The following is a 22,930-nucleotide window of genomic DNA, read 5'->3' on the forward strand; positions in this document are numbered from 1 at the left end:
GGAGCAGACAACAGGGAAACCGCCAGGCAAAGACTCCATTTGCATAGTGGGACTGGAGGCGGGGGGCAACCAGCTTCCTCACAGGCTATGTAAATGTCATACCTGGTCCAACCAATCTGTGGGCCCTATGTAAATCAGAAACCGGCTCCTCAAGCCCATCTATAAAATCCGGTGCACTCTGCCACAAGGCACAAGTCCCATTTGGGTGTACCTCTCTCTCACAAGAAAGAGAGCTGTTCTCCTTTCTCTTTCTTTTGCCTAGTAAACTTCCACTCCTAAACTCACTCCTTGTGTGTGTCCATGTCCTTAATATACTTGACATGAGATGATGAACCTCAGGTATTACCCCAGACAATGACGCCACTTCACTACAGTGGAGGCTATTCTAAGAAATTTTTTTTTAACTGTTTGGAGATCATTTAATTTTGGGGTGGCACAAAAGACTACTGCCTCCAGAAAACTCTGCCCCTGGGAACGCCATTACTCAAAGGTGGAAATTAATCCATAAAGTCACATGAGCCCTATCCCTCATTCTCTTCTGCTTACTCACATTTCTAAAGGCACAAGAGAGAGAAATCCTGGTTCACTAAAAGGTATTAGAAATCTGACTTGATTTTTGTGGAAACATAAAGTTAGGCAAAGATGCTGACTTCCATTGTCTTCAGGTGAATCAGATACACATGACACACTTTTATTTTAAATTAAATGAAGTCATTTATAGCCATAGTGCAAAGTGACAGTCTGCATTATGAAAGGGTAATTCTACTAGCAAATTCTCTGCAATGAGTTTCATTGGGCTGAACTTTTACAGGAGACAGGTTTATGGGAGATTGTCTTTTATAGAGATTTCATAGATCCACCCACAGAACCAAGAGATGTACTTTCAAGACCTATGTTTAAATTTCATATTGTAGGGACAACAAATGTATTATTCTAAGTGGCTTGACTCCAGAGGAATATCAACTACTTCACAGGTAGAATACAAATATCATTCTCACTTTAAATCTGAGTAAATAGTCTTAAACACTTTCTAAATCCTATTATATGTACAAACTTTGCATGCAAAGGTTGAGTCAAGTCGGCAGAGGAGTATAAGTAAATACAGCCTTCTCCCATAAGTACACAGTATTGAATGAAGGAGAAAAGGGCTTTATACTCTATTCCCTCAATCCCTCAATCAAAGACCTTTTAGAAGAAAAGGCAGAGTTAAAATAATAAGCCCAGTTCTATGATAAGGAACTTCCGTATTTGAATTTCATTGAATTATAGAGTTGGAAAGAGCCTCCCGGGGATCCGTGTAACAAGAGACCTCACCCCAGACCACCAGACCACCTTCTAACCCGTGGCCTTTTGTGTGAATTTAGTCTCTTCAGTGTTAAAATACTGGAAACTCAGGGTTTCTCTGCCATTCTTTCCTGCAGTGCATTTGAAATCTGAAGATAACCTATTTTGTTCCCCATTTTTAAAAACTGCATTTAAAACCTCGACTAATTGCCAGTGACCTTTAAGGTGGAAACAGCAAGGTGGAACAGAAAGAGCAGACTCAGCAGTTTGATTTCTTAGTCTCATTTTCCTCATCTACAAAATAAGAATCAGTACAGGGTTTTCATGAGAATTGGAAATGATCAAAGTCTTGGCATAGTTCCTGGTGCATGGCTGTGCTCAGTAAGTGGTAGTTATTATGATTATTACAGTCATCCTTAAGCAAACAGTTCTTATAAAGCATCCCCTTAAAAGAACCCTTAAAATAATTATAGACATGTAGCTTCTTCATCTCCTAGCAATCTTAAACTATCTTAGAAAAGTGCTCTGCTATTGGCATATGTTTGTATATTTGGGTTAAAAAGTAAAACCTCATTCCACTTTTTTACTTAAACATTGGCTTACTGCAATTTAATATCAAATAACAGCTGCCATTCTGCAAAAAACACTCTGCACAGTGGGGCTATGGGGACACATGGTCAGCCAAGCACCATTCCATAAAGGGACTAAGTGGCAGAACAGACTCTATGTGAAATGACAACTGGACTTCCGGTACTTTTCCAAGAAAGGGAGTTTCTTGACCCAAAAAAGACAGGCACTTTATCTTAACTGATTTTAATGCATAAAGAACCTGACGAACAGTTCACACATTCCTTTTGGAGAGAAAAGTCAGGATGAGGAGATTAAAAAAAGCTTCCCCTACAATTCCAGGAAGAAATTACTCTTCTAGGCCACCAGGATGGTGGTGGTAATTGAGCAAATGCATGCAAACCTTGATGCAATTGCTAACTTTTACCAAAGAAGAAACTGATTTTCTACTGACGGATTTCCTCCATCTTGGCTTTAAAGTCAGCCATTTGGCATCTATTGCTGTCATATTTTCCATGGGTCTTAGGTTGGACCATTTGTTCTTACAAACATCCTAAAAGAAACTATAGGCCAGGCACAATGGCTCATGCCTGTAACCCCAGCACTTTGGGAGGCTAAGGCAGGTGGATCACAAGATCAGGAGCTGAAGACCAGCCTGGCCAAGATAGTGAAACCCTGTTTCTACTAAAAATACAAAAATTAGCCAGGTGTGGTTGTGGGCACCTATAATCCCAGCTACTCGGGAGGCTGAGGCAGAGAATTGCTCGAACCCGGGAGGCACAGGTTGCAGTGAGCCGAGATCACACCACTGCACTCCAGCCTGGGTGGCAGAGCAAGGCTCTGTCTCAAAAAAAAAAAGAAAAGAAAAGAAAAGAGAAAACAATAGTGGGTACAATATAGCTGGTGTTAGTGAATGATCCGTCTGTGTGTCATTGATTCCTGATGCCCTTTCTTCCAATTCTTCTGTGATTCTAGACTTAGAAGCCATGAGCTTCAGCATCAAGTCAAGGAAGCTCTGGAAATGCTTGATAACCCAATAGGTCTAAAGGATCTACATTTGTCTTGTACAAAGCAAAATTCCAATGCCTGAAAGGGCCCGATAACATAAAGGTATTGGGCAAGGTGTTAATGACTGTGGATAGAGTAATTCAGATGTACCTCTGACTGATAAGAAATATTAAAGTATTGTTTGAATAGGGCTGTTGTAATATTTAAATTTCAGCAAAATAATCATAAGCTTTGATATGACTTAACAATTCACTAGAAAATCATGAGAAATGAGCTTCCTTACATTACTCTGGTGTTTATTGACCTCCATGGCATGTTTGACCTCAGGAGGCTCCCTCATGTGGGCATAATCTGAGAATCCTTTGGCAGCATCATGTTTCTGCTTGTAGGCCACCTGAAAAACACACATAATTGTTAGTCCCATTTAGAGATGTACAAATTCTTGCCTGCTAAATTTCAGTGTTTTGCTAGGACTTTATATATTTGAATACCACCACTGATAGTTAATTTGCCTAAATCTCTGTAACAAGACAGTATCCACAATGCATTCATCTTTGTGCTTCTGTTCAGATTCCTAATTCTAACTCTTTGTGGTTTATTTCAAAATGTCCTTGACCAAAGATGGAATTTCCATTTTTATTCTTCTAGCTTAAACCTTGGGTGCAGTTTTGGGAAATCATCCACATCCAAGAGCTTTCTGGGGTATAGATGTCAAAGATTTAAATCTTGGTAAAACAACTAAGTAGAGGGGAATTATAGGATATTTGAAAGTAAACTGTTAGTTTTCAAATGATTGGGTCTGATTTTATGTAGGCACAGCTATAAGATAATATAAGCTTCATCAAATGCACAAACCTTTGGGAGAAAATATAGCATGCAGGCAAAATTCTCAGATACGTCAAGTCTTGGCCTCCACTAGGGAAATGGACTGATACCATCCATAACCACTATGTTGAATTTCCTCCATACTAGGATGGAGAGGGGATATGAGAAAGATATCTCAGAAGTAGATGTAACCAAACTCAACCACAAAGTTGGAAATTAAAGAGGAACCGAAAGACAGAAACCAAGTTATCCCCTTGGTCTCCATTGATATTATTAACCTATTTATTTCCTTCATAATGTTTAATTACTTTGTTTAGTTTATGTATAATTACTTATCCGTCTTCCCTTACTAAACACAACTGTTATGTTCACTGAATCCTCAGAACCCAGAGGACTGCCTGGCACAAAATATTGCTCAGTGAATGAATAAATAAATGAATAGCTAAAAGAATGAGAATAAAACAATAACAAATGAAGGACAGAAAGGCAATATTAATTTTAAAATATATTAAAAGTTTAATACTAAAAGGATGTTAAATGGAGTTGGAATTACTTGACATGAGAAAAATGGCAACTTAAGAAAGAAAAAGTAGGTTGGGCTCAGTGGCTCATGCGTGTAATTAGAGAAGTCAAAGAGGGAGACTTGATCATGACAAAGTGAGGCCCCCATCTCTACAAAATATCAAAACAAAACCAGGTATGGTGGCACATGGCTGTTGTCCCAGCTACATGGGAGGCTGAGGCAGGAGGATTGCCTGATCTCAGCAAGTCGAGGCCGCAGTGAGTCATGGCATTCCAGCCTGAGTGATAGGGTAAGATCCTGTGACAGAAAAGAAAAGAAGAGAAGAGAAGAGAAAGAAGGAGAAAGAAAGGAAAGAAAAAAAGAAAGAAAAAAGGAAAGAAAAGGAAGGAAGGAAGGAAAGAAGGGAGGAGAGAAAGAGAAGGGAAGAGAAGAAAGAAAGGAAAGGAGAAAAGAAAGGGAAGAGAAGTGGAAACTAAAGGAAATGAAAGGAAAGGAGAAAGAGAAAGAAAAAGAAAAACTAGAACAGGCTTTACCAACAACAAAACAAGATGTAGTTTTCAATGCAAAGAATATATAAAATTAAACTTAAGGAGAAAGTTTTTACCAGTATGAGCTCCTTGACTGCACGCCTGTCTCATACGTCTTTTTATCCTGTGCCTATCATAGTGAATGACAGAGTAGAAATGCAATAAATGTTTAGTGAACGGATGAATAAATGAGTTTACTAAACATTCTTGTGAGCTTAAACCCTTCATTGGCTTTTATAAACAGTATTAACCACCCATTCAACTTGGATAATAAACCTATTTAAAGGATTAATGTGATCATTATAAGTCTGATTTTTACAACTAAAGTCATTGAATCTCATCATCCAAAAAAAATGTCATCTGGTATAACTATCAATGTTTCAATCCCCCCTCTGGACAGACCCCCATCTAGTTTTTCAAAAACTTCCACTGAAAGAGAACTCAACCCGGGCCACCACAGTCTCTAAATTCTGAAAGCTCAGGTTAAAAGTTCTTTCTTTACTGAAACCCCAGTCTATCTCCCCCTAGCTGCATCTATGTGGCCATATGAAAAGAGCCTAGTTCATGAGACAGAGCTTCCAATGTGGGAAGACAGTCGACAATGACTTCTGTTCCTCCAGACTCGCAGTATGGATTAAAGTGCTGTACTCCTGAACGCCTTACATGCTCTCTTCAGCCCAAATCCCAATTTATCAATCTCTTTCTTAAGGTGCTCACAATGGTCGGACCAATCTTAATTAGAACTGTCAGATTTCATCTAGGTTATCACCTCCCCCGTGCTAAACGTTATTAACATATCCATAGATCACAATATTTTTCTTTTGATAGCTATGCTGAGACTTCTGTCAACTGATAACTTTAAGTCTTATTAAGTCTTGCCCAGCCATATTTCTGCCTCAAATCCTGAGGATTTGGTTGGTTACCGGGACTCAGAAGCAGCACCTCACGTTGTTCTAGGGATAATTCATCTTGTTAAAGTCTGTCCATCAATATACTCCATCAAGATATCTCCCTCTGGAGACTGCATCTTTACATTTTCACCAATTAATTATGTTAAGCAGGGAACCCTTTAAAAACCTCCATTCAGGTGGAGAAAGTCCATTATCTCAGTTCTATTACACCCTGTGTTATAACCCAGAGGTAGGGGAAGGAGGAGTTTAATGGGTACCCAAGTCTATAAAGCCAAGGAAAAACTTCTATGAGATTTGCTCCTTCGTCTTAAATGAAAAGAACTAGTATATGCCTATTTCCTTTTTCATGGTTGCCTGGTTTATTTTGTACTTCAGACCTACTATCATATACTTGTGACTAGATAAATGTAACACAATGCAGCTGATCATTTTGTGGGTTATCATAGAAATGATGAGTCATCAAGCACAATTTCAAAAAGCACTCTTTCTTAAAAAGGCTATGTAATTTTCTACTTGCAGCATTAAAATCGTCATTTCATTTATAGCTGCTACTAAGTACCACTTTAGAATTAAGATTACATCAACTTGGAGGGAGCTGAACTTTAATTTATCATATTAATTTTCTTTTTTAAAATAGCTAATGGAAAATTGTGTCAAGCTAATAAATTTGCTGATAAATTTGATTTCTTAGGATTTGTCATTATTGTATGGCATTTCCCTAGATTAATGCTGTTTTCTTCATATTTTGAGAACTAAGATTGCCATGTTATTAGGAACCTGGAGACAGGAGTCCACTTGCAATAGTCATATACACTTTATGTTTATACAAGTGATAAATACATTTATTTTACATTTTTGATCTTACAGCATATTTTATATTTCATATGTATACAGATAAAATGTACATTTATGTTTAACTTACAGAATTTTTTGGCATTTACTTATTTATTCATTTATTTTAGAGATGGAGTCTCACTATGTTGCCCAGGCTGGTCTTGAACTCCTGGGCTCAAGAGATCTGCCCGCCTCGGCCTTCCAAAGTTCTGGGATTACAGGCCTGAGCCACAGCACCTGGCCAAATCTGGCATTGAAATTGGGGGTCTTACAGACGCCCTGAAGCTTCTCCCTGCCCTTGCTTTCAGAAAATTCACAGATCTCTAAATTCAAGTTTACGGGCCAAGGAGGTCAAGAATGAAAATTAAAATAATGGCTTTGCCTCTGAAAAGTATGATTTATTTGGCTCCTTAACTCTACTTGATGGTTATTTCTAACAACATAGCATAGGATGCTACAAAGATGATCAGAACAATAACATAACTTACATTACATTTTATGTGACACAGGTAAATATGCTTTTATTCCCATAGCATAGACACCTCTGAACTTCTGAAACAGAATCCTGCGACCACTGTGGATGACACACAGACTCTCATTAAGCTGCAGTTCCAATGCCTGAGTAGCTTGAATTGCTTCTATGATAAGGCATTATTTAGCCTTTGTGCCTGAAACAGCCCTGATGAGAAGGATCTCGCCACCTCATGGCATGGTCCATTTCATTTTCAGAAGCTTTCTTTGTAATCTGTGCTTATAAAATTGTTAACGGGATAGCTAATAAAATGGCCTCCTAAAAACTCTACGTTTCTGTCTTTTTCTGGCATTTCTTCCTTTCAGGCATTTTCTGTAAGTGCTCATCCAGCTAACTTTACCTTATCATTCTAGTTTCAATTTAAGCATCTGAGAGTGTTTGCAAATTGACTTTAAGATAATAGTTTGTTTTAATAATTTGTCAAAAGTTGAAGAGACTTTTCATTAGAACCCAGAATGTCATTAAATTTCTGAATTCATCCAATACTCCAATTTAGGATATCACAAATCTGATACTATTTGGACACAGTAAATGTTTAGTTGTTTAATTATCACAGACACTGTCAAATAGTTCTTCTACTTTCTTGCCCCTCTTGTTATTAGGTAAACTCTAAGAATCACAATTTTAACAATAATAACATTGATGTACGTAAATCTAAAGAAATGTTATGACGGTTACATACATCTTTGAAATAGCTACCTTATCCAGAATCCAGGTTTTTCTTTATTAACAAGTTCAGTGACTAATTACAACAATGGAAAGCAATGCTAGAAAGTGAGTGCATATGTATCTTTCCCAGTGGTATCTATTTTAGTATAGGATAACATGTTAACAATGTTAGTGGGAACCTATTCTGACAAATGATAGATTCCAAAATATACAACCTGGATTATTTTTCATGTTAAGTTCTACGTGGCAGGGATTTGTGTATTATAGACCTATTTATGCTATAAGAAGTTGAGAGCTATTGTGTGCTTCCAAAGAAATGAGGATGCAAATATCGGAAAAGTTACCTTCCCAAGGAAGTATAAAAGCAATAATAGATTGTTTTCCTTTTCTTTCTTTACTGCTTAATTGTTGCTTGTCACATATCAAGTGTTGGGTTGTAATTTTCTGCTTTTTAAAGTAACCCACATTATCAGCAAGTGCTTAGGTGGCCAGATATTGGCAGGAAAAATAAAGGGCATATTAGTCACAGTCACCCATGCAGAACCTTGACATCATATATTTTAAGCTGCATGTTGCATAACTGAGATTAGTTTACTGCCAAGTCAGGTACACAGTGAACATTTAAATTTGTAATAGTGAAATACTTAAAGGTGTTCTGCAAAGAATAACTATGCTCAGCACTTTTCAAGAGTAATGTATTTTCAGACTACTTAAAAATAGCTAATGCATGCTGCGCTTAATACCTAGGGGATGGGTTGATATTAAATAGGTGCAGCAAATCACCATGGCACACATTTACCTACGTAACAAATCTGCACATGCTGCACATGTACCCCAGAACTTAAAAAAAAATTTAAAAATAAGATTATCTAGGTATCTCTACTTAAAAAGATTCTGGGGAAAGGTACGGCACAGTGGCTCACACCTGTAACCCCTGCACTTTGGGAGGCTGAGGTTGGCAGATCACCTGAGGTCAGGAGTTCGAGACCAGCCTGGCCAACATGGCGAGACCCTGTCTCTACTAAAAAAAAAAAAACACACACAAAAATTTGCTAGGTGTGGTAGTGTGCGCCTGTAATGCCAGCTACTCAGGAGGCTGAGGCATGAGAATAACTTGAACCCGGGAGGCAGAGGTTGCAGTGAGCTGAGATCAAGCCATTGCACTCCAGCCTGGGTGAGCAAGCAAGACTCCATCTAAAAAAAAAAGAGAGAGATTCTGGGGAAATTCTGGGGAAAGAAGTAAACTTACTTAATAAGAAAAAGAGGGTTGGAAATGGTAGGAAAAATATAGCATAGTGTGTGGTTAAAAACCTAGACTCTGGGGCCAGACTGCCCATATTCACGTGCCGGTGCTACCATTTACTGGCTGTGCCACTTTGGCCAACTGACTTAACCTCTCTGTGCTTCAGCCTCCACAACTCTAAACTGGGGACACCTCATTGGGTTGTTGTGAGGACTGACTGGCATAAATACACGTGAAATGCATAGAACAACTTCTGTGTGTTTACTATTATTAACCTAATATGTGAAATGAAGAATACAAACTATGTAAAAGGAAGCATATCCTTGGAAAGAAAATTTCAAAATTCCACAAAATCCATGTTACGAGTATTTACTGAGCACTCTCTGTGTGCCAGGAACTCTTCCGAGACCAGAGCAAGGAACAAGACAGATGAAGTCCCTGCTCTTGTGTAGCTGAGACAGCTAAAGAATAGATTACAAAATAACGTCCCCAAATTTGATTGTTCTGTGAAGAAAACACAACATTAAGATGAACCAGAAAGAGGTGAAACATTCCATTTAGAAATTCTGTTTTAGGAAATGCAATAGATTAAGAATGCCTTATGTGTTGATACGCTACAAAGAGAAAATTACTCTTAAACCCTTCTGGATTCAAAATGAGTTTACATGATGACAATTCTTAAGTTCCTCTGCAACTGGCAATCACCAAATTGTAACTTCCACCTGATGGGGGCTCTTTTTGGTAGCCTGAGATATCCTAAAGGAAAAACACAATCCACAGAAAAGGAAATTCAGGGACCACTTGTTTAATTGATGAAGCAGATCTGTAGATACTGAACTTAACAATTATCTTTTTTTTTTTTTTTTTTTTTTTTTTTTTTTTTTTTTTTTTTTTTTTTTTTTTTGAGACAGAGTCTCACTCTGTTGCTGTAGCTGGAGTGCAGTGGCATGATCTTGGTTCACTGCAACCTCAACTTCCCAGGCTCAAGCAATCCTCCCACCTCAGCCTCCTGAGTAGCTGGCACCACAGGTATATGCCAACGCATGGCTAATTTTTGTATTTTTGGTAGAGACCAGCTTTTGCCATGTTGCCCAGGCTTGTCTTGAACTCCTGAGCTCAAGCAATCTACCCACCTTGGCCTCCTGAAGTACTGGGATTACAGGCCTGAGCCAGAGTGTCCAGCCCCATTATCTCTTTATGTGGCTTTTAGCAAGCTATTCAAATATTCTCTACTTAGGGATCATATATGAAATTAGGGAACAGTTTAATATTTACTATGAGAATTTCATCCATGTAAGCTGTCTAAATGAGATTAAGATTTGCTCTATAAATTGCGTTGAAAGGGACTCAGAAAACAGTAGCACGTGACTGACAAAAACCTGCATGTCCTTTTCACTTTCTGCAGTTTCAACAGCAACTACTGACAGCACATTAATCAGTCGCTTTCAACTTTCATTTGGTATTTAACACCCATGATGAAGACATTTTATTAAAATGCTAAGTAACTTTTTTCCAGTTATATGTTTTATCTACATAATTATGAAACACTTTAGGAAAACCCCACCTCACTCTGGAGCTGTGTAACTTCTCTTGCAAAAACACTGTCAATTGTGGCTGGCATCCGCTTATAAAGAGAATTAGAAAGATCTGCTTTAATGGTGCCTTTATATTTTGCCTGGGGGAAAAAAACAGGAAAAAAGTTAATAAATAAACTTCCATTTTTTTTTTAATTATGAATTTAAGAAGAAAAGAAGAAACTTTCTTCCAAAACAGAATTGATTTTAAAATCTGCAGACCATTTTAATTTTAGATACTGGAGCTGACAAACATATTCTGAAGAGATAGAAATAAATCCAATTTATCATAGAGAACGCTTTCAATGAGACATGCAAGGACATAACGGCTGTCTTTCTATTTAAACACAAGCACATTTCTAAAAGTAAATCTATTTGTGTGTATTGACAGTTTCATGCTGGATGAGTGAGCAAGCAATTCGAGTTGTTCCAGAAAATACAAGTCGTTAGAATCTACTATCTAGAACTTGACAAAGGACAGTGTTCTTTTATTCAGGTCTTCTCAGCCTCCTCCTGCTCCAGGGGGAGGGTGGAGTGCTTTTTTGTTGTTTATGTGCCTACCCACCTCTAACCTGCACTGTCGGTAAGCCATCTCAATCACTACTCCAAAGACAAACACTCTTTCCTCTTGGGAAAACTAAGGTTCAAGGGAACACAACAGATTGCTCACTTCCAATATTTTGCTCTGCAATTAACTCCTTCAGGAAATATAATCAATAATTGAGAACATCAAGTATTTATCTGCACAGGATAACGGAACATAGCTAAGACAAACAAACTGTGTTCTTCCATTATCTGCAGACGAGTTCCTGATGTTCTTCCTGCTCAGAGCTAGATTTGAGTATTGATTTATTGAGCACAGATCCTGTGCAAGCCTTCTGCTACCACACGCTTTGGATTCTGGTACTTAATGAAATAAAATGTACTGATTTCATTCAAAATTGTTTCGCATTAGCAGAAATAATCCCAAGAATATCCAGTTGATCTTTTTCCAACATAATTTATGAAACACTAGAGGTCAGTCATTTACAACATAATTTCATTCCTTTTCTTTTCAAACGTATTTCTTCTAAGTGATCTATTCACAGACTACAGTAATGCCTCATCACAGAAATCATCATCGTTAACATTATGCTTTACAATGCAACATAAACTGTAGTTCCAAATGCTTTCAGAAAGAAACTACATAATTTTTCAGCTGGAAAATGAATGTAGCATATTCCTCAGTCTGTGGTTTCATAATAGGTATCACTGTTGAACTGAATTTTATCCTACTCCAAAATAGTTTAAATTCATTTAACATTATTTATCAAAGATACTACATTTTAGACAACTGGTAAATCTTATTTATTTCCAAAATGATGTTCAATCATTTATCTCTAATATATCTATTAGGAAACAAAATAATGGAACTTCTAAAGTGAACCATTGTGCCAGTGCTTTCTACTTATTGAATAAAAAGATGCCTTTTCAAGAGGAACTGTATATACATAAGAAAGATTTAGAGTCAAAATATAGACATGTATAATAAAATATATAAACCATACATAGTAAAATATGTCAATCTATATGAGTTAAATGACAGTGCATCGCATTAGATAATTATGTAGCTATTACTAACATTCAGGAGTGCTTTTGAAAATATTATTCGCCATCTCTTTAATGCACAGACTTTCATCTATATAAAAAGAAAAAGAAAAATGCAAGCCAGTTTGCAAGCTTTTGATACCTTACCTCAGAAATAAAAGCACCAATATTTTTTACATGGTTTAGCATAGGAGTGTCAGTCACAAATGTACACTTATCCTTGGACTTTTTAAACTCTTCTTTATAATGGATCTAAAAAAGAGAATGATTTACATAAGAAGAGAAAAAGAAAAACAATTCTAATGGCCTTTTTTGCATGAGAATTAGGTCGATAAAGTCCATTTACTGAAGTAAATACTCAAATGTGAAAGGGGCCTCAAAACAAGCCAAGTTAAATAAACGGATATCCAGCACAGGATGGCAAAGATGATGAGGCACAGTGAGGAAAGACCATTCTTTAGATAAGCGAGGGTCCAGTTAAGCATCAACACCCCGGATGATGGGTCCTGTTTACCCAGCCTGCCCAGTGCAATTAGCAAGCATATGCCGTCTCACTCCTACAAGTGTCCTGGTGCTTTGTTGCTTTTAAGCCTTGACACTTAAGCCTTTAGCCAAACAGAAACATAGCTGCCTACCTCAAGGTAGAAAATAAGTAGTCAGCATGGCAGATGTGACCAATTAAGAAGTAGAGCCAGAAATCAAATGGGGATCACTATTAGCGTTACCACCTAGACATGTTTGATTAGAGGAAGAGGCTTAAATTGTGGCCACCGTGGGCTTCCTGTTACTAATTCCTCCCAATTTATGAGCACCCATAGGTTTCCCAATCCTCCTCCCCAGCGCAGAGAAGTGCTGAACCTACCCAGAAGGCTTGCTATGTGGTAGAGATCATTCCAGAATGCCTTCTTGCTGGAGATCAGCAAGAGAAAGCCCAGTGAGGCTTAGCTAAGCCTGCTCATCTCTTCTCTGCAACTCACAAGTCAAATGACTCACTCTCTTCCCCTTTGGGGAGAGGCCAGAATTGTTGGGCTGGGGGAAGAACCAGGTTGACATTTCAGACCAAAAGAAGTCAGGAAATGTGGAGAAGGACCTAAAATATAATCACATTGTCACACTAATTGCTGCACAATCTGGAAACTGGGAGGCAAAACGATGACTCGTTGAGAAGATGGAGGTAATTTGCTAAAAGTTGTATCACTCTGTAATATAGTCATGTTTATCCTCCCAAGACCATAAATACTTAGACTGGAAAAGTGTTCCTGTTTCAGATGATAAATTATATGTTCTCCCTAATTATAACCCAAAAGTGGAGTTGAATTGCATATATTACCTGGTTCTTAGAAGACGTGAATAATATTGATGTTATACACTAATGGTACATGGAGATTTTCCCATATGCAAACCTGATTTGAGGGGCATTACTTAACCTGCGGTAGAACTAGATACGGATTAAGTAAAGTTATTTCAAATTGCCATATTGCACTGCTGTGACTCTTGGATATCAGATGCCTACCACATTAAACATTTGCTTTATTCATGAAATCAACATGAGAACATATTTATCTTATCTGAGCACTAAATTACTTTTTTTTCTTCTCAGAGATTAGCCATAATTTTAGGTTCCTGCAAATCACCCTCCTCAGCCACTAGTAATTAAACTGTTAATGGCAGTATGATAAATAGTAGGCTATTTTGATCATACGGAAAAAAAAGTATCTCCGTTATATAATTAAGTGTGAGAGAAAATAGCCTATCATTAGGCTTAAGTTTGACTCATTATTTTTATCTTTTGCCACCATCTATTCCCCATCACATTCACATTCTTCACTGCAGTGGTATGTGCTTGTGGCTACAGCCTCCTGATAAAGTCTGACACATGCAGAATGTTCAGGACAGGAAGACTGGATAAGGGTGAGGTATTTACTTCTTCTGTTAGGCAGACAAATAGTTCAGTCTTAATTGTGGACTGTGTTTTCTTTTTCTTGGGTCTTTATTAAAAAGATACATATATTTGTATATTTTAATTGAAGGTGCATTTAAAATTTAAGATCCTTTACAATTGTACAATTCAAGAGAAATTGTACAATTTGTTACAAGTAACACACAATCACGTGTGATTTCAAATGAATTGTGCAATATAAATGACAATAAGCAAAGAATCTTAGATTTTTAAATATTTAAGGAATATTTATATAAATAATAGTTACATATTAGTAGCCTTCCTATGCCAAGATAATAGGAAATGATCACTGAAAGGGAACTATATTGGTCAATGAAATAAATCTTAGGTAACCTAAAAATCACTGAATAGATGGCTATATTTTATTACAACCATGTCTACATCTTACAATCTTGGGTTGACACCACCTATTGGATAGACTGGCCACTCCCATTGTCTCCTATTAAAAGAGCCCAGATGGATTAATGAGAGCAGCCAGGCTCCTGCCCCAGTCCCAGAGGACAAACTGATCTAAACCAGGCATGGTCATGCCATTCAGTGTTTGGCCTGGGGAGGCCACAAGCTCTGCGACTTTAGTGGAAATCTTCCCAGAAGTGCTTCTAGCATTTCTGGTATAAAGGGAGAGACGCTGCACAACCCTTTGACACTCTGTCTTCCACCTTTTCCTTTCTCAATCACAGGGAAGGCAGCGGCAATGATGCATTACCAAGGAATAAGCCACCATACTAATGACGACAGAATAGAAGGAAAGGAGCCTGGGAGACTGATAACATCCATAGTATCCAGACTGAACTAGCTACCTCCAGGCTCTATATGTGGCAGCTGGGGAAACAAAAAACCTACTTGTTAAGTCATTGTGTTAGAGCTTTCCTGTTTTTACAGTCATCTGCACTCCTAACCAATACACAACCCAACTCATTTTTACACTGAAAAACAAAAAGGGCAAAATTGATGACTTCATGATCATTAAGATGTCCCAAACATTGACCTTCTCTTTTGCCCTTACCCACGAATCCCACAATGTCTCCATTAGAGTTAGGATGAATTTAGTGCAGGGTCGCTTCCTCCTCCTGGCCAAGTTTCTTTGAATGAGTATGAGATTAGCTAAAGGCTGAAATCGGATGACAGACATGGAGATGTCTGAGGCTCTTTCCTTTCACAAGCATTCTTTTTTTCTTTTTTTATACTTTAAGTTCTAGGGTACATGTGCACAACGTGCAGGTCTGCTACATATGTATACATGTGCCATGTTGGTGTGCAGAGAAATGCAAATCAAAACCACAATGAGATACCATCTCACACCAGTTAGAATGACAATGATTAAAAAGTCAGGAAACAAAGGTGCTGGAGAGGATGTGGAGAAATAGGAACACTTTCACAAGCATTCTTAACTGAGAGTATCTGGAAAGCCTTTTCACAAGTGAAATCATACAAATTAAATTCAATAAGCCATGGTAGAAAGAATTATGGCTCCATTATTATTTAACTGGGCTGGTCATAGCTAAGGTCACTCTCCCAGGTTTTCTGATATCATCTAAGCTTTCTCTGGAGGGGTAACCATAGAATTTAATGTTTTTGGCATTGAAAGGATTTACCCACAACAACGTTCATTTGCCTGGAAAATATTCTTCCTGCTGCCATGCAGATGAACACCCTAAAGAGCCTTGAACTAAACGCAGAGTGAGAGGCTGCATGCAGATGTGGTCCACCTGCTCTGCGGAAGGCTCTCTCTGCCTAATTTACAAGAAACATACAAAAGATTCCCTTTTGCCCAATCTTTTTTATGACTCCCCATCAGAAGGCTACTAGATCCATGATTCTGAGTGCTCAAGAGAGTGGATAGGTTTAACTTAGTCAAGGAATTGATTAGATATTGTTAGATTAGACTAACAGGACTAAATATGAGAGAAAGTATATCTGCGAGAATATATCTGAGAAAATAATAGCATTATGTGATTAACAGAAAAATAAAAGAGGCTGCCTCAGAAGACCAGCTGTTCTTCAAGACTGGGAAGTGAGTTGTGCAGAGGGAAACCCCATAATGTTGGTAGAGCAGGTGCAAAGCAGAAACTAGGATGGGGGAGAAACAGAAAGAAAGAAAAATGCCTTATGCTGATTCCCAAAGTGAAGCCACTTGAACTGAAAAACTGACATTTCTCTCTATGGAGAATTCGAAGCAGTGCAGGCCTCCTAGGGCTGATCTCTAGGCCAATCTTGCTTAACATTTCTACAGATTGTCTGACAATGGAATGATACAGCAGTGTCTACAGGTCAACTGACTCCAAGCTGTCTCGGTAAGGGAAATGGCAAACTGAGATGAACTTCAGAAGTTCTCAAAGGGCCAGGCAAGAGGGCAGAAAACTACAGATTAGATCTAGCCCTAGTATGGTTAAAATAATTCAAACTATTATTTAAAGATGACGGGTCCTAAGCTAGGAGCTACAGGTCAGAAATTAGGAATTAAATGGCTCTGATGGTCTACAGATCATCAAGCTAATCTAACAGCTTTCTGCAGCTCCCAAGTCTAAGAAACTCTTCATAGCATCATAAAGGGTGCTAGAAGCTAAGCAAAACATTATCCTACACATGATCTAGACCGTCCACATCTGTATCGCTCTGCACAGTTATGATTATTACATCTTGGTTATTAAGGACATAGGAAGGCTGGAAGAAGTTCAGAGAGTAATAATTAGGCCATACCATGAAGAGAAGTCCATGAAACTATCCCTCTCATCTATAAAAACGAAGCAGGGCCAGCCTGCTGGTTCACACCTGTAATACCAGTGCTCTGAGAGAGCGAGGCAGGAGAATCACTTGAAGCCAAGAGTTTGAGACCAGCCTGGGCAACATAGTGAGACTCCATCTCTACAAAAAAAAAAAAAAAAAAAAGAAAATTAGCCAGGCACGGTAGCACACACTTGTAGTTCTAGTTACTTGGAAGGCTAAGGCTGGAGAATCACTTGAGCCCAAGAGATTGAGACTGCAGTGAGCTGTGGTCACACCATGAAACTCCAGCCTGGGCAACAGAGTGAGACCCTGTCATAAAAGGAAGGGAAGGGAAGGGCAGGGAAGGGAAGGACAGGGCAGGGCAGGGCAGGGGAAAAGAAAAGGAAAAAATCTAAAAATTAAATAAGTATCTCAGCAAGTATAGAATTCTATTTGGAAGCAAAATGTGAATGTGAACACAGATATAAATTAAGCCACAATAATAATGTCCTAAATATTTAAGTAGTACATTCTACTATGCAACAGATATCTCTAATAAACAGAAAGTATGCCTATCTGTTTAATTTTACCTACATGGGTGTGAAATGTATGGCTTTAAGCTTTTGCAAAATGATAAAGGCACCACCCCTCACAACACATTGGTTTTAAAGTCACTGAAAAACGATCTTACCCAAAACAACTCCAACAAAATCACCTACTAACTACAGTTACCACTTTAGTCCTGATGGTTTATGTAATACAAGTTAGCTCAATTATAATTGCACTTCAATAAAAATATATCAAACTGGAAGAGGTTAGGAACTTAGAGTTTTAGTAGGTAGCATTACTACTACCAATAGTAACGTAACAATAATAAGGCAAAGAACAACATTTCATGGAAATCTGCAGTGAGAGATAACTTGGCAGTGTAAGAGGGAGGCCTTTGTGTTCAAATATTACTGCTGCTGCTTAACTGTGTGACCCAGGCAAGGTACTGAACCTCTCTGTGCCTCTATCTCTTCACTTCAAAAATGAGAAAAAGCATAGTGCCTACCTCGCAAGCTGCAATCCCTGCACATAGTAGTCACTAAATCTTAACTGTTGCCAATATTGTTATTGTTGTTGTTGTTGTCATTTATTATTATTGCAATTTACAAAGAACTTTCACACACAATAGCTAATGACTATTAAGTAATAGCACAAAGAAATATTTAATTTAAAGGGTAATTACATCACATGTCAAGTATATGGGAAAGGGTATGATTTCCACCACCACCCTTTATGCTTGTCTTCTGGTTTGTCAGAAAGAGCCAGTCATATATAAACTGTGATTGGATGGATGTAAAAGTAAGTAACAGACAGAGTAGTTAATAACAGCTAACATTTATGGAGTACTCACAATGTTCCAGATAGTTTATTCAGCATTTTAGATGCATTACCATTATTTAATCTTATTATAAATGTTACAGCTGAGGGATGGAGCCCAGCCAGGTTACATAACCTTTCCAAGGTTATTGTGGAGTCAACCCAGGCAGGTTGACTTTGGAGGACGTGCCAGCCCATTGTCCTCCTGCCCAGGACTGACTTCCCTTTGAAAACAAACATGCAAAACATTCTGATCATTTTGCTCACTATCAACAACAGAAACAACCAGTATTGTGCTCATCTTTCTAAATGAAGACACAGGCACATATTCACTCTACAGGAGTTACCCTTCCTCTGGACCAGCAATCCTCTTAGAACTGTTAATGAGGATCATCTAAATTCTCATTCCTGGTGAGCAATATTTTTCCTTGTACTTCTTGAATTCTAGCTTCCATATTTAACATAAAACTATATGTTCAATCATTCAGTAATTCTGGGATTCCCTTGAAGTGTAATATTGACCAATCCCAGTTACTAAAAAATGTCACAACAAAAATGTCCCTTGCACTAATTGTAAATAAAAGTTATATGCATATATATATATATGCATTTTCCTGTTCTGAAAGACAAGTCCATTCATCAGATTCTTCAGAACGCCCCAAAATGTTAAAAAATGACTACTCATTTAGATAGAGGGCCTCCCAAGACAAATTACATCATTACATTCATTTTAAAATCTTTGGGAGTTCTCAAATGGAATAAATACTGTAATTCAATGCCTTATGATTTCATGCCAGAGTGACAGCAAAACTCATAAGGGACAGGATTCTGGATTAAGAATGAGGAGACCGCTCTAGCAGAAATTCTTCGTATAGGTGACCTTGGCGAAATCACTTAAAATTTCAAGACTTTGTTCCATGATCTGGAAAGTGACTGTATTTTAAATGGTGATTTCAGGGTCTCCCCCACAGCTCTATGCCTCTATAACATAATAATACCACAGGTGCAATGCAAAATAAGACAGAAAGTACTCCAGCCACTTACATCACTAATGAGTTCTGTGCATTTTCTGGCCAATTCCATGCTTAAGTCTTCAATAACAGGCTTATAGAAGACCTGTTTGAAAAAAAAAAAAAAAAAAAAAAAAGAAAGAGAACATTTTTCTCATCATCAATTTAGAGGAACAAACGCTGGTCATGAGTATGTGTTTTCTCACTCACCCGGTCTTCATTTTCTTCTTCCCCTATTGTTCCTTCTTCAGTTTCATCTTTTACATCCTCAAATACAGGGACCCTCATTTTTACCCTTTAAAATATTTATTTTTAAAATTTACTCATGTGGCGTCCTTTTTCATACCACAGCGCCCTTGAGATGCTGACGTCTCTGGTGCTCTGGCCGAAATGCCCTTGCCCAAGCCTCAACCCTATTTAGCCCACACTTCACTCCTTATCGCAGTGGTGTGTGAGTGAACAGAACAGGATCCCAGAGGTCTACCAGGCTGGCCTCACAAGTGGACATAACATATTCTTGGGCAAAACTTGATTTTATGAACTTTTAAAGTCAACATTTTTTCCACTGGTTAAGAAACCCAAAAGAGAAAATTTATTTATCTTTTACTAATTCTATTCATTCATAAAAGAGTGTAAAAACGACTTAGAGATTCTGCAAAAACTACTCAGCTCTAACACTCAAGATAGCACAGTCCAAAGCCTGTTATCTCAAAGACTCCTCGTCTCTGTCTAAATAAAGCTTTCACTGGAATGTCGGCCTTCCTTCTGACTTGGGGTAGAGAATCTGGATCATTCAAACTCATTTTGTTAACCCAAATTATATGTTTTATCAGACACACCAGTACTTCTCACATCCTAAAAAATACCCACTTTATATTAGCTGATTAGAGGCTAGTTATTTATTATGAAAAGCCCTTTGAACCACTTCAAAGAATCTATTCTGAGTTAATTACGAATGTTAGTCTTATACTGGCGAGTATGGTATTGTATTAATTGTAAACATCATTAAACATGAGAAGTTGCAGTTAACACATGTTGATATATAATTTAACAATTCTAGAAACATCACTGTTTCAAAAATAATCATCATCATCTTTGAATTCTGCAATTCTACTCATCATGTCAATTTTTACAAATTCATTGGCGATGTGCATTATTACTCAATGGGTACCCCACATTCAGAAAAGTTTGGAAAAATAAACCATCACAATATTTATAATGTGGTACATGTCCTTGGTTATGTAAAACCAAGGTTAAAAATACATTTCTCAAAACAAATATTTTAATGTCAATTCAGGCAATTCCAAGACTCTCTACAACTCACGATTTATTAATCTGGTTATTTAAATCTTAGGGGAAATTAATTTTACCAAGTCATAGCATATTAGCGTTGGGCATAAAAAAATACCCTACAAGGAATAGTAATACGATGACAGAAAATACAAATTTATTAAAAATAATACATCATTCTAAGTAGCCAAACATAACTCTTTTTCTCTTGATATCATATCTAGTTTTCAATGTATTATTAAAAAAATGCCTCGGCCTTACCTAAACTGAAAACCCTAACAAGAAAAACATTCTACACAGTCATCATGTATAAACTATTTCTGAAATTGTGTTTCATGAGGCAAAAGTTCCACAAGAGATTCTGGGGGAGAAAAGCAGGTTTCTTAAACAAGTATGTTTGGGAAATCTGTACCCCAATCTCTGCCCCTGCCACTTAGAGATCTACAAGGCATATTGACATATTAGAAGCTCTGAGAAGACCTTCAACCAAAAAACCTACTTAGGCTTGCTTAACCTCCTTTTCCCCTGAACACAAAACCTATCTCTCTCATCAAATCTAATCCAATTTAATCTAATCTATCTACCTACCTATCTTTCTATCTACTTATCACTTTTTTTTTAATTATACCCACTACCCCAGAAAACTAGCACTCCTCTGTGAAATATGACCTATTACTTAGGGAAATATTGCTCTATTCTGCTAAAATGTTGTGTTCTAGAAGGAGCTATTGGTCTTGAACTAGTTTTTGATAAAGGCTAAATTAATGGTATCACATATCCTCTTCACCAGCAAAGTACCAAAAAGAAATTGTCCCAAGCATGCTGAATTTGGAAACCACAACTCTTAAGATTACAGCCATATCATGCTGGCCCAGTATAGTGGATTCCACAAGGACATTGCTTGTACATTTTATTTGTTCCATAAAAGGAAAGAATGTGTGGATTCTAATTATTTCCCTCAAGTCCTCTGCTGGCCAGAAGACTATTCTAGTATTCTATACATCTATTACATTATCTTTATTGGGAAATAGAGAGGAGTAATTTCTGTAAACTTGTCTTGCAAATTTCTAGAAGTGTAGGGAGAAACTCTCATCAAAACTGCCTGAGACTCACGTTTTGGCTCATATTTGAGGAGACAGTACTGGTGTTGCTCAGGGTGACACCTATTCCCCAAGGTGAATTACATTCATCAGGCTTGCACTGCAGTTATTTCTCATTTCTCATCATGTAATACGTTCTTAAGGACTCTTCACTGTGCTGCAAGAAAATAAGCTGTTGAGATTTAATGTTCAAAGTTTTGAAAACCAAAACCAAATACCATGTGCAATGTGAACACAAATTTTCCATTTGAGATTCTAGAATCAGAATTTCAAGCAAAGGGATCCTTAAGAAATCAATACACCTAAAGCCCTCTCTTTCACAGATGACAAAATGAAGGCTATGAAAAATTATCTGTCTCATTTACAAACTATTCAATGAAGTACTAGGATCAGAACCTAACTAAAGACCTGTGTTCATTTGTTCAACAAATAAATGTTGTTATGCCAGGCACTGTGCTTGGTATTAGAGATACGATGGTGAATAAAACATCCTTCACACTAAGATAGAGTAGGAAATAAAACACTCATCACTCAAGACTGCTGGATGAAGCCTTTAATGGATTGTTTGGCAAGCTAGAGACATTACTTTTGATTGAATGCATCTTTTTTCCTTTCACCTATAATATAAAATTCATGCAAAGTTTTCTCTAAAAAATGTTAAGCCCTGCACTTAATCACAGCAAAGTTTTCTTGTCAATAGCTCTAAAATATGACATGGAGAATAGGAAGAAAGTGTTCCTCATGGACAGCTATCATGTTTCAAAATCCCCTATCAACTTTTCCAAAAACCAAGCTATTTTAATAGATATTTTCACCTTGGGTTGCTGCAAAAGGGAAAATCTCTGTAGCTGCTCATACTTTTTACTTATTGGGCACTTCTTTTATGTTGTTTACTTTTCTACTTTAGTACTCTACCCATCCCTTGATGCATCACTTATGGTGAGACTCTCAAAGTCCAGGTCTGGGTCTATCATGTCCTCTAGGGCAAATTACTTAACCCCTCACTACCTCTAATTCTTCATAAACAGAAAAACTGAGTTGCCAGAAGTTAATAAAAAGAAAGCACCAGCTGGACGCAGTGGCGCATGCCTGTAGTCCCAGCACTTTGGGAGGCTGAGGCGGGTGGATCACGAGGTCAAGAGTTTGAGACCAGCCTGACCAACATGGTCAAACCCCGTCTCTACTAAAAATATAAAAATTAGCTGGGTGTGGTGGCAGGCACCTGTAATCTCAGCTACTCAGGAGGCTGAGGCAGGAGAATCACTTGAACCCGGGGGGCGGAGGATGCAGTGATCCAAGATCACGCCACTGCACTCCAGCCTAGGCGACAGAGCGAGACTGTCTCTCTCTAAAAAAAAAAAAAAAAAAAGCACCTTAAAAATAGTGGAGCCCCTCACAAACACAAGCTTTTTTTC

At 37.7% G+C, this 22,930-nt stretch overlaps 1 protein-coding gene across 3 annotated transcripts in view; it reads right to left on the reverse strand.

The window, feature by feature from the left end:
* NEBL (nebulette) overlaps window positions 1–19,808 on the reverse strand; it is a 116,157-nt gene extending 96,349 nt beyond the window's left edge. The window contains exons 1-5 of one of the 3 annotated variants that reach the window (XM_010367580.2): window positions 19,336–19,808; window positions 19,160–19,231; window positions 12,232–12,336; window positions 10,488–10,598; window positions 3,143–3,253 (exon numbers count right to left, since the gene is read on the reverse strand). In XM_010367580.2, coding sequence (XP_010365882.2) covers window positions 3,143–3,253; window positions 10,488–10,598; window positions 12,232–12,336; window positions 19,160–19,231; window positions 19,336–19,413 — 477 coding nt within the window. In that variant the 5' untranslated portion in view covers window positions 19,414–19,808. The remainder of the gene's footprint in view (window positions 1–3,142; window positions 3,254–10,487; window positions 10,599–12,231; window positions 12,337–19,159; window positions 19,232–19,335) is intronic. The other 2 variants (XM_010367583.2, XM_010367582.2) reach the window with 2 other exon arrangements.
* Window positions 19,809–22,930: the final 3,122 nt, after the last annotated feature.

The sequence above is a fragment of the Rhinopithecus roxellana genome, chromosome 11 (genome assembly GCF_007565055.1).
Source record: "Rhinopithecus roxellana isolate Shanxi Qingling chromosome 11, ASM756505v1, whole genome shotgun sequence".
Taxonomy (NCBI): Eukaryota; Metazoa; Chordata; class Mammalia; order Primates; family Cercopithecidae; genus Rhinopithecus; species Rhinopithecus roxellana.